The 12,472-nt window shown below is 37.2% G+C and overlaps 2 protein-coding genes across 4 annotated transcripts in view; one reads left to right on the forward strand and one right to left on the reverse strand.

Moving 5' to 3' along the window:
* Positions 1–2,055, reverse strand: part of LOC107672249 (protein Wnt-6-like) — a 32,491-nt gene extending 30,436 nt beyond the window's left edge. Inside the window, exon 1 of the mRNA XM_016465352.1 lies at positions 1,596–2,055. Coding sequence (XP_016320838.1) covers positions 1,596–1,675 — 80 coding nt within the window. The 5' untranslated portion in view covers positions 1,676–2,055. The remainder of the gene's footprint in view (positions 1–1,595) is intronic.
* Positions 2,056–8,436: 6,381 nt separating this feature from the next.
* Positions 8,437–12,472, forward strand: part of LOC107672254 (chondroitin sulfate synthase 2-like) — a 13,686-nt gene continuing 9,650 nt past the window's right edge. The window contains exons 1-3 of one of the 3 annotated variants that reach the window (XM_016465383.1): positions 8,437–8,482; positions 8,760–8,899; positions 10,809–11,373. In XM_016465383.1, the coding sequence (XP_016320869.1) occupies positions 10,981–11,373 (393 nt within the window). In that variant the 5' untranslated portion in view covers positions 8,437–8,482; positions 8,760–8,899; positions 10,809–10,980. Of the gene's footprint in view, positions 8,900–10,808; positions 11,374–12,472 lie in introns of all 3 variants that reach the window. The other 2 variants (XM_016465374.1, XM_016465366.1) reach the window with 2 other exon arrangements.

Consider the following 12,472-nt stretch of genomic DNA (forward strand, 5'->3'; position numbering starts at 1 on the left):
AATTGAAACTTACCTGCTTGAACTTGATCGGGGTGTTTTGTTAGTTTGATGCGTTTCCTCCTCTTGAGGTCGCCACTGCTTTTATGAAGAGGTTGCCAGGTTTTCACAACAAAACCCGCCCAATTGCATTTCGAGGGGGTCCTCCGTTAAAAATCGCGTTCCGGGGATAAAATACGCGTGTTTTGGCGGGGTTCCCCTGGTAAAATTCGCATTCCAGGGGCTAAATGTCATGTTAGTGGGGTCGTTTTTCAACCCGCGGACATGAAAAACAACCCACGGCAACAGTATTAAGCAGCTCAATTCCGCGGGAAAACCACGGACTTGGCAACACCGGAAGAGGATAGTTTTCTGATGGCGCATCAAGAACCGGTACTTAAGAAAACCTGGTACCGTAACGTTTTCATTTTTTTAGTACCGACTTGGTACCGAAATACCGGGTCTTTTGACAACACTATCCAGGTGTATGAGAGAGAGAGAGAGTGTGTGTGTGTGTGTGTGTGTGTGTGTGTGTGTGTGTGTAAAAAGTGAGGGGAGCTTTAGGTGAAGCTGACCTTTTATAATGTGAAAATGTGAAAATTGGATTAGCTAAACAACACCCTTGTTAAAAGTAATGTGTCATTTTGGATTGTCTCTGTTTATCAAACAATCTCCCTCTTGTCAGACTCGTACATTTCAGAGTGTTAGGGGAAGGAGTAGTTTATGATGACACCCACAGCCTGGAGGTCCACCTAAAATTCCAACTCTGACCCCCAATGTGTCTACCTCTGAAACAGAGTACAGAGCTTAACCCTTAGTAAACTCATGATAATGGAAGCTATGTTTAACAACTTTTATGGAAACTTTAAATTTCTCTGTAAGGATTTCAAATATATTAAGTTATTTAGAGTGACCTCCTGATCCACCTGTTTTTTTAGCAATTCATTTTTTTATGTTTAAATGCCGTCTTTCAAATATTTTATGTCATCTATGCATTTATTTATCGTTAATAATTCATTCTTATTCTTAACATTTTTGAATTTTGATTTTGTAAGAAGTGCTTAATGGAAAGTGTATATTAAAACTGAATAGAGTGTGCAGGAAATAAGGCATATAATATTGAAATTCATTTAACGCCTGTAATCACCAAAACTGCACCACATGCACTCTAAACAATAAATGTGAAACAGAAACAAAATGCTTTACAACCTGATGCAGCAAAATAACTTTCAACAGTTTTATTCTTTCCTTATGAAACAATCTGTACTATGCCATTCCAGCAACCAACATAACGATCTGAAGAACCTATGTGTAACATGAAGAACGTTTTTAACCTCTAGAGAACCAAAAAACCCACTCTGGAATACAGCACGAAGTTTCTTGATAAGAAGAGGGGGTTTAGCCGAACCTGAGAACTATTTATTGTTAAGAGTGCCTAAGGATGTTTGTTCAACGAATAATTATGTGAAAACCCGGAACGGTGTTGTCATATTGTCATATTCGATCATCTCTAAACTATCACGCTGAAGTTCCCCACTAATCACACTGATCGAGCTTTAAAGATGGAGCTTGCTGGAATTTCTAAAGGCGATTGAGCGCGCGCCTGAGATAGTACTTACCACCAGAGCCCGATAATGTTGACTGGACAAAGCAGGATAAAGAAGAGGGCAAGCTGTGTTCTGGAAAGTGGAATCGTCATTGCCAGATGCCTTTCGAAGGACAAAAGATGCTGAAGAACTAGTCCAGAGATGAAAGAGGCTTGTCCTGTGAGAAAGTTTGATAATTTCTGAGGAGATTCAGCACCCCTGAATAATACACGTCCAAGAAGCGCATCATCTGGCGAGGACGATCGCAAAATCCGCTTGGAAAGTGGTCAGCATCTTCATTCTTACTTATTGGAGATCTTCATCCAGCAAAATAAAATGAGGGAAAAAAATCCAGTCAGAAGTGCACTTAGATCTTGATGGAATGCAGTCAAACCTCCTGAACTACTAAAATGCCAGAACTTTTAAAAAGAGTTTCGGTTTGGAATGCAAATAATTCAGTTGTTCTCCTGAAGCGCACAACTGTAGATCTGAGTGCCATGTGCTGAACCTGTGCGCGCGCGCCCTTCTGCGAGTGCTGCAGATCTCATCCGGATCCAAACAGGTAGACGTCTAGAAGGCATTTCGTGCTCCTCTCGTCACGCTTTTTTGCTGCCTTCAGCTGGGGACCATTTTCTCGTGCTGTAAGAAACTCAGAGCTCATCACCCACTCAGTGACGTCGCCCGGGGCTTGAGTCAGGAACATTGTCATACAGGAAAAAACGGTTCTGATCTAGTTTCTGGAGGATCAGGTAGTACACGACACATTATGAATGTCCAGTGCTGTTAAGCGGTACATTTTGTGACAACTTTATAGAACAGGCTGATATTCTCTGTTGAACTAAATGTCCTGCAAATATCTATTGAAGAACTATTAGGCTATTTATTTATTATAAACAACAACAATAAGAAAGACATTTGGTATACATGCTTGATTTATGGCAATATGACCATCTCTGAGAAGTCTACAAACATGTTTAATTCAGTTATACAGTCCAGACAGGGTGAGCAATGGTGACACTTTATTCCAGTAATAGGTTACTTGTGCTCAGGTGTCTCCCAACTTACTCCAAGTGACTTAGCCTTACTGTCTTGCTTCTTCAGAATCATTATCAATATTTTAGGATTTATTTAGTTGTATCAAGACAATCCAAAAATTCTTAAATTCCATTCAGCTTGTGCTTTTGTATTCCAGCCCCCCATTGTTTAAATAATGATTTATGAGCATATCAAATCATAAAAACACAGTTGCATTTAGCCTGTAGTGCATTTAAAACAAAGCCATGACTCTCACACATTTGGCCTGTAATAGCTGTCCTCTCATCAATCATCTGCAAAGATCTGCATTATCACCCTCATTAACTGTCCTCCCAATGTAATGTGTGGCTCTCAAGACAGTTCTTCATTGTGATGTTGTCTTCATTCGCCGTACACGCTCTACCTCATCTATCCGATGGCCAGGGGGTCCCGAATTGAAATCCAAGACCTCCCTGCTCTTTTGAAGTCTCACTTTACTATTGGATTCAGATACAGTGATGTACTGCATCACATGCAGGTACAATCAAAGATAGAAGCTCTGGATCTGTTTTCATATCTCATTTGAGATAGCCAAGAGCAGAAAGAGGATGTGATAGGCTGTTTATCTGTTATCCAGGGTCAGGTCTTTTTTGATTTTCGCTCTTTGTTTTCCCTCCAGCTTCAAAGCAGCAAATATGGAACAGTTTTGTCTGAGCTGCAGGTGTTTTGCAGTTAAATTTATCATTACATAAAAGAGGGAAGATAACCTGCCTGTCTTGTGAGATAGTTTAATTACAAAGAAACAGCAATCAATTCGGGTCTGAAGGCAAATACATTTACTGAAAGTTAGTGCATATTGCATTTTGTACAAAATTGATCAATTTAGCAAAGATGTACTTTAAAAAATTCTAATCAGTTTAATAAATAACATCTAATCACACCAAGAAAGGTTTGATCTTGTTATTCCTATAGTTATATGAGATGAAGAGCCTTCTTTATTTTAAAGAAAGTTTTAAAAAGAACTTTATCATACCCCATCTATCTATCTATCTATCTATCTATCTATATATATATATATATGTATATATCTGCTGCATAATTGGAAACATGGCTTTAACGAAACAGACCGTGCGCTCTTTCTCCCTTTCTCTCTTCATACATGTGTGTGTGTGTGTGTGTGTTTTGTTTGGGAGGAGCGATTCTTCATACTTGGCTTAAACTTTATGGACAATAAAGATCCCATTTCAAAGTACAGCAGGGTGTTGAGCCTGGGGTCTTGGCTGAGCGTTCCTGGGAACAGCCCTCTGAAGACCAGGAGAATATCTTCAGCTGACACACGGCGCGGAAAAATCCCCATGCAGAAGTTGTCCACCATACAGAGCGTGTGATAATACCATCTCTCATTTATTCAGGGCTAAATTTACATTTGATCAGGTAAAACCGATCCGCAACTTTTGCTACTAAAATGGAGATCCATTATTTAGAAAACACTGTTAATTATGATCTCCCCCCTTTTTCCTATTGTTTAACATTCTGATGTCAAACAGGGAGTGAGACAACTCCGTTACGTTAGCATCCAATGCAATTAGAAATCCCATTGCACACAATATTTTTTAAGCATAGTTAAAAATGACGTCCAAATCAAAACCACATGATGCTTATGTGCCATAACCTTTATAAACAGGCCACAGTCATTTCTGGAATCCCCATGAGAAGTCAAGTTCATGAAATTCCTTCACCACTGGCAGTAGAGTTTGTGTTATAAAACGTCAATATTGCTCCACGCTTCTGTGTGTCTGCGAACAGGCTGCTCAGTATGGAGAAAGGACAGTGTCAAGTCATGCGATGACCTAAACAACAGAGGATGGGAGGGGATTCGGCAGACGTGCTGTTTCCTGGAACTCGCATTAGATGAGTAAGATTTTGTCTCTTCAGAACATGAGGGCAGAGTAAAACATGTATAATCACAGCACACCATATAATAATCTGTTTTATGCATTATAATTTATTCCAATAAAAAAAAAAACTTGTTACTCAACACAAGATTTGAGCCATCGTTGAATCAGTGCTTGCTCTGTAAGACTTTTTGCAGAATCAGTTCCTGCAGAAAAGTCCTGCCATTTTACAGATCATGTGCTCATCCTATCAGCAGCAACAGTTTTCACTTGGAGTGCAGTAATTAATTCCAGAAGAAGTTGCAACCTCCAAATGGGTCACTTTTAATACTCTGCAATGGCATCACTTGTGAACTTTGGCCCAATGGAGGGTGTTAGTTTTAGGGAAGATGTCTTCAGCTCTACTGGGTGCCATTTAGCATATGAGTACAGTGTGGAAGGTCGCATTGGCCAGGTTCATTTAACACTATCTTGAGGAATTTCTCAAGTACACTGATGATTCATTTAATACGCTTCACCAGACAAGCTGGAAGATTTCCGATTTTGTGGGATTTTCTACATTGAAATTATACATTGAATTACAGTGAAAATTACTCTAAAACATTATTTGTATTGTTTGGATTTTTATGGATTTTGGTATATTTGGGTTAGGATTGATATAAATTTATATTGTTTACATTTGCATTTTTAAAAATGGATAGATATATTGATTTATATTGAAACATCTAGATGAACAAAACATGATACCATAAAAATGACACATTGGAGTAATGCAGCATGGAAAAAAACTGAGTCGTTGCACGGTCAAAAAGCCACGTTTTCTGGTGAGATACACATTTGCAAGGAGATGAGCCAAGGAGATAATGGGCCACACACTGATTACTGTTGTGATAAACTCTCTGCAAATTAGAATCAGCACCTTTCTTGTCACGCTGCATAAGTAGCTTTTCATCCAGTTCTCTTTCCTTATGTTTACTCAGCTTATAAATGGGAAAAGGACAAGGAAAATCAGCAACGTTTAAAAAAGGCAAACTATTTGAAAACTATTTTAACAATTTTTAACTTCTCAGTAGTGATAGATAGTATTATGATGAAACAGATGTTTCCCTGAACCATCCCATTTATTTAATAGGCACATGGTTTTATGAAGCAAAAATCATACAGCTGGATATGATTTTCATTAAGCCATGAATTTTAGGGGGAGACTTTTTGAACTCTAAATGTGTGAGCATATAGCACCACCATGTGTTAAGATTGTGTTTTGTAGGCAGATTCTGTTACAGTTTGTTGAAGTACACCTGGCTACAGTTTCAGAGACTAGATGGATGTGCTGAAAAATGTGTTAATTTAGTATAGTTCAATTCAAGTTGATTTTAACATGATACTATCAAAAGGAACGGATTTGTTTTAATCACAGCCATTTGCATGCCAACTGTGAAATACTTCCAGGAGTAATAACAATTAAATTTAGCCAAGGAACACCTGTTGAAAGAAAACGTCACCTCTCATACACATGCCTTTATCCTAGCAGCTTGACATGAATATGGCTGATGACAGATCATGACTGTCAGATGGCTTCTGCAACAAAGTCATTCACCTCTCCTGTCTGCAATACAAAATCCAAAGCAGAAATTAAAGTCTCTGTAATGATAAAATCTCTCCTTCTGTAGAGAATGACAAACACAATACTTATATCAAGCAAATTCAGTTTAACATGCCCTGTCGAAGTTCCACAGAAAACCCAAGAGTAGAAAAGCCAACATGTCCTGACAGAGACTTGATATGTTTAATCTGGGACTATAGGCTGATCATGTTTCCCACTCAGATCAGCAGAACTAGGTGAGCTGCTGTGATTTCCAAAGGAAAGGGCTTCCACTGTGATGTGTCGTTCTAAGGTAAACATGCAAATATGCTTCATAACATCTAACACACTCTTGATCTGTTAGAACAAAGAGCTCAATGAGGGAAACGTTCCCTCTGGGGGTTTTGCGGCCCGTAAAGAAATTGTTTCCACTCAGTGTGTTTGTGTCTGATGTGTCAGAGAGATTTGGGTGGGTCTTGTACATTTTCATTCATGTTAAGTTACTGTAGAGTTCAAGCCTCAAATCATATATTTGAAAGAGAATTACTTATTGGAATGACTGCTTTTGTATATAAATTTGTTTCATATGTTCTATCTATCTATCTGCCTGTCTATCTGTCTGTCTCTCTCTGTCTATCTATCTATCCATCCATCCATCCATCCATCATTCCACCCATCCATCCATCTATAAATAAATAAACCCACAATAAATAAATAAAAGTTTAGCTACACTAAACACACTGATGTACAGACAATCAATGAACTAGACCGGTCAGTGATTATTTAAAAATTAGGAAAGCATAAGCAAAGATGCAATAAACAAACAAATAAATAAATGCTCAGGAAGACAAATAAATCCATAATTACAAATTTACAATTGTTTCCTACGGCTGATGGCTTATGACTCAGAAAGGTTTAATCATAAATGTAATCTTGTTCCCTCTCTCTTGACCTGCTTTATGTATTGCAAGGATTAAGTATATTTTTTATGTTAAGTGTATATATTAAGTATATTTTCACGCCCTCATTATATATGTAATATATATTATTCGTTCAGTTGTTCGTTTATTAAAAGTTACAGAACTCAGAAATTATTGCATAACAGAAAGGACCTGAAAACACTTGCGTAACTGCCTACAGTTGAAGCAACTCATGCAAGCATGACACAATCTTGACACTGGTGAGGATGCATGGTGGTCTAAAGAAGTTATTTTTTTCCCCCAGACAAAATTAAATAAGTATACTATTAGAAACCTCAAATGTCAAGGTATTTATGAAAATGAAACGTTCCATTGCAATTTTATTTAGTCATTGCTTGAAACAGGTCTAATAATTGCTTTTAAATACCATCAGGAAATAATGCCACTTAGATGAGTGTCCCAATGCCAAAAGAAGTAATCAGGAGCATTTATTTTTATTATTACTATAATCTTAATTGACATTGGTAGATAAATGAAGTGCCATTACTTTGTTTCTTATTCTTTATTTAGTTTAGTTATGCTGTTTATTATTATTTTTGTATTATATTTATTTGACTTATAACAGCGTATGGTAAAATATGAGCCCACATCGCCCTCTAGTGGAAGTCATGATATAAGATTTAGTGTACAAGAAGTAAACATTATCGATTCCGAGCTCATGACAGAAAATATAAACAAGTTATTATGTTTGTAAAGTGGCATTGCGACCAAGATTCTGTTTAAGTTATCTTACCAATTTGAATTTTCATTGGCTTTTCAAAGGGACCGCTTAGCTGAGGATCAAACGTCATAACAAAGAGACATCAACTTTAAATTTCATTGGATTTCAAACGGGACAGCTCCGCCCATAGAACATCATAGCCCCGCCCACTAAGGGATGCCCGGCTCTTGGTAATGACGTTTTATGACGGTAGAATGACGTCAAAAAGATTTGCATACGCAGGGTAATATTTGTGGAAGTGTACATAAGACTGTAAGTGTAAATTAAATTTGCATGCGCAAGAGAAGCTTTGTAAAGGTGTAAATCGCGTTTCAAGCGCAAGAATTTTTTTTTTGCAGCATTTTACTGTTACTCGTAAGTGTAATTCATGTATTGTGAAACTGCAGCTTCATGCTAACGCAAAATAAATATGATCTGCATGCTTCTGACTTCCATTTTTCCGCGCTTACTACATGAATTACACTTACGAGTAACAGTAAAATGCTGCAAATAATTTTTTCTTGCGCTTGAAACGCGATTTACACCTTTACAAAGCTTCTCTTGCGCATGCAAATTTAATTTACGCTTACAGTCTTATGTACACTTCCACAAATATTACCCTGCGTATGCAAATCTTTTTGACGTCATTCTACCTTCATACGTTTGATCTCGTGGGCGAGACGCTCGAGTTCCTCTGGGAGGAGCGACTGCCACTGACACGTTGGAGTGCCTCGATAATTTGGAGGAAGGTGATACAGTTACAGGAAAGGAATACGTCCAATGCATTTCCGCTAGCAATCGAAACGCGTTCTTAATGTGCGCTACTCTGTTCAGAAGGTCGCGCTTAAAGGAGGTGTGCACAGCACCAGTAGTCGGAGTACAATGAGGTTTTCTATGTTGATCAGTCTGTTAAGGCCGATCGGCCCGGTTATTATCGGGATCTCGCTGGGATTTACTCTGAGTTTGCTGAGTGTGAGCTGGGTAGAGGAGAGCTGTGATAATAATACTATAATCATTTTATCCCAGGATGGAAGTTTGAAAGGAGCCCGGAGACCCAACTCCATTCCCACTGGGAATGATGGCGAGGAGGAGGAGGAGGAGGATTTCCAGCCGAGAATAATTCCATATAAACCAGTCAAACAATCTCAGCCCAAGAAACTTTTCAGGTAGACAAACCAATTAGACTGCTTCATCTGTCTTTTATCGCGTCAAAAAATAAAATCCCAGAATTAAAACCTAAGGAATAGTTATCTAGGCGAGTCGATTCCATGACTGTATGTATTTGCATGTAACAGTTTTGGCCTTCCTGCATTTTTTAATTTTAAAACACCGTTGTGTGCGTGTATACCAGTAGAGACACAAAGACAATCAAAACCTCTGTTGGGGATAGATAACAGATTCTTAAATTGTGTCTTAATTTAAATCTAAAATAGCCCATATTTAGGGGATGGAATATGGGTTGAGGTCAACGTATAATTACAGTAATTATTATTATGAACGATAGCTGTGAATAGGAAATCATGAATACCAGCTGGTCTGTCTGTGAGAGTACATTTCCCCAACAATTAACTAAAAACCATAAAATAACCACACAAAAATTCACCAGGTGTTATTGTTGTTTACCTTTGCTGTAATTGGTTGTTTTCCTGAATTTCAAGGTTAAAACAAGGTTACAAGGTTAGTAAGCCATGCCTATGATGTTAATTTCCTTAAAATTAAAGCACGTTGCATTTTGCAACAGCCCTAAAATATTCACATTATTATTTTTCTTTCTTAATGACATCTTGACAAGATAAGTGACTTAAGTAGTTAAAGATCAGCATTTTTCAGCAAATGGAAATATAAACCTTACTTTATTTTCTTCTCATAATGAAGACAAAACAAAAATACTGCTCTTACTGGAAAATTCCCAGCTTTCAGTTTAGTTTTAACTTCTAGTAACAGGACTGAAACCTCAACACTTCACTGTTGGTGGTATAGGCTTTGACAATTACAGATGAATCAAATATTTGCTTTTGCTATTCAAAGAATTTTGCAATAAGATTTTCAATGTCATTTTCCAAACACTGAGAGGTATTTCAATATTGTTTCATGGGAATTAGATGAAACAGGCCTGTGGCAGGCTTATACTGTAACTGTTTTTTTTCTTTCCCACAATCTCCTTCTTTTAATATGTACCATTGGAAACTCTGTAATCATTCAGGGTGGCCCCATGGTGCTCATTTCTCTATTTCAGTCAACACTAACAATGCCCAGAGGTAAATTAGGAAGGTTAGAGACTACAGTTAACTAATCCCATAACATGAAAGGATCAGTTGTCTTTGGTTATCAGTTAGGCTCACGTTGACCTCACGTTGACCTCATACTAACCTCTTCCTCCAGGCACTGGTTCACAAAGCTGCTAACTGCTAAATTTATCCAAACTACTGTTTTCAGGCCCACACCCAGAATTTCTGCCTTCAGAAAAATTAAACGTTATAATAATAGTTATTTCTCAATGTTGTGACATTGTTTCTTATATTTGCAAATGCATACTGTATCTCAAAATTGCGTCTTTATATCTAACATACTTATTTCTTACTTATTTATTGTAATGGCAACTTTGTGTTCAATCTGTTTTTTAAATATTATTTATATACATTTTTATAGTTTTTAATTTATTATTATTTTAAATGAGCATTTATTTTTAGATATTCAATTTTAATTTTAGTAATTTTGTGCTTTTGTCATTATTATTTTTTCAATATTTCTATAGCTTTAATTTATTTCAGTTTTACTTTTAACAGTTTCAGCAACATTTAAAAATGTTAAGTTTTTCCATCAAATATTTTTATTTAAAATGAAAATAATTGTAATAGTTTTATTTTCAGTTTTAGATATAATTAAATCTTTAAATCTCACATGTGGCTTTTTTTTCACTTTTTAAAACTTTATACCAGAAATCACTTATTTATTTATTTATTTATTTATTTTTTGTGGTTAAACATTGCAATGGCAAAGTTGCAGTCCTGAATTGCACATCATGAGTTGTAAATTGTGATGCAAATTGTAAAAATGATCTGTTTGTTTTCTCAGGGCGAAATACATCAGCACAGAGCTGGGAATCCGAGAGCATCTTTTCGTGGGAATACTCACCTCCAAAAACACCATCAACACTCTAGGTGTGGCCGTCAACCGCACCATCAGCCATCATCTGGACAATGTTGTGTTCTTCACTGGTACGCGAAGCCGCAAGATTCCCCACGGGATGGTCGTGGTCACCCACGGTGATGAACGCCTCATCTGGAACATGTTCCAGACCATCAAGTACATTCTAGAACACTACATCACAGAGTACGACTGGTTCTACCTCGCCCAGGACGACACGTACACTCAGGCGGATCGAATCAAGGCTCTGGTGGAGCACTTGAGTATGGACCGGGTGCTGTACATGGGCAGTCCAGAAGAGTTCATCGGAGGTGAGATGCGGGGGCGGTATTGCTATGGGGGTTTTGGATACCTGCTGTCCCGCAGTCTTCTGCTAAGGCTCCAGCCCTTCCTGGAGAACTGCAGGAACGGCATCCTCAGCTCCAGACATGACGAGTGGCTTGGGCGATGCATCATTGACTATGCTGATACCAACTGTGTGGAAGAATTTGAGGTGAGAAGTTTTGCATTCAGTAGTTTACAAATATGTAAATAGTTTCACTCAGCCTTGGGAAAACCCTTTATATCCCATAAAATCTATATCTGGGTAAAAATGTACACACAATACAGTAAGATTTTTTTATGTTTTGGAAAGAAGTCTCTTATGCTCACCAAGATTGCATTTTTTAGATCAAAAATACAGTAAAAACTTAATGTCAGATATTGTTATGAATTAAAATAACTGTTTTCTATTTTAAATAAAAAAATGTTATTCATGTGATGGCAAAGCTGAATTTTCAGCAGCCATTACTCCAGTCTTCAGTGTTACATGATCCTTCAGAAATCACTCTAATATGCTCTTGGGGCTCAAGAAGCATTTCTTATTATTATTGATGTTGAAGACGTGCTGCTTAATATTCTTTGATGAATAAAAAGTTGAAAAGAACAGCATTTATTTGAAATAGAAATCGTTTGTAACATTATAAATTAGGGGTGCTCCGATCATGATTTTTGAGGCCGATCACCGATTGCCGATCACAGAAAGCAGAGTCTGCCGATACCGATCACCGATACCGATCTTTTTAAAGCCTTCTTTTTATAATTTATAACTATTTATAGTAATACTTCAATCAGGATTTTTAGACATTTATTCAGGGCCTGAATTTCATTTTTGAAAATGGGGGAAATTCCCCTCTTAGGTGTCTCTTGTAAGAGGGGAAGCAGCTTTCACACAGGAGTCCCCTACTGATCCGTGGCTGTTTACCACAAACACAACATTTATTCCAACATTATAATCATTCCATTATTTTGATTTCAAATCCAAACATTGTCACTGAAAATGCTTTTTCAGCATTGCAATACTTTTTTTACACAGTACAGTAATACAATCTTTCACAGACATGTTTAAACACAATAAATATAAGCTACACACCATTCAATGCTTTTTACTTTTGCATTTAATTCTAGATTTATATATTAAGTTGCTCAAGCAAGTGGCAAAACATTTAAAATACTTTTCTTACATTATCACAATTTTCTTACCATTGACAGAAATAGTCAGCTCTACTGCCTTTCCTTTTGCATTTAAATCTTTATTACAAGCAATCCTGCGG

Source organism: Sinocyclocheilus anshuiensis, unplaced genomic scaffold, assembly GCF_001515605.1.
Source record: "Sinocyclocheilus anshuiensis isolate Anshui unplaced genomic scaffold, SAMN03320099.WGS_v1.1 scaffold986, whole genome shotgun sequence".
NCBI lineage: Eukaryota > Metazoa > Chordata > Actinopteri > Cypriniformes > Cyprinidae > Sinocyclocheilus > Sinocyclocheilus anshuiensis.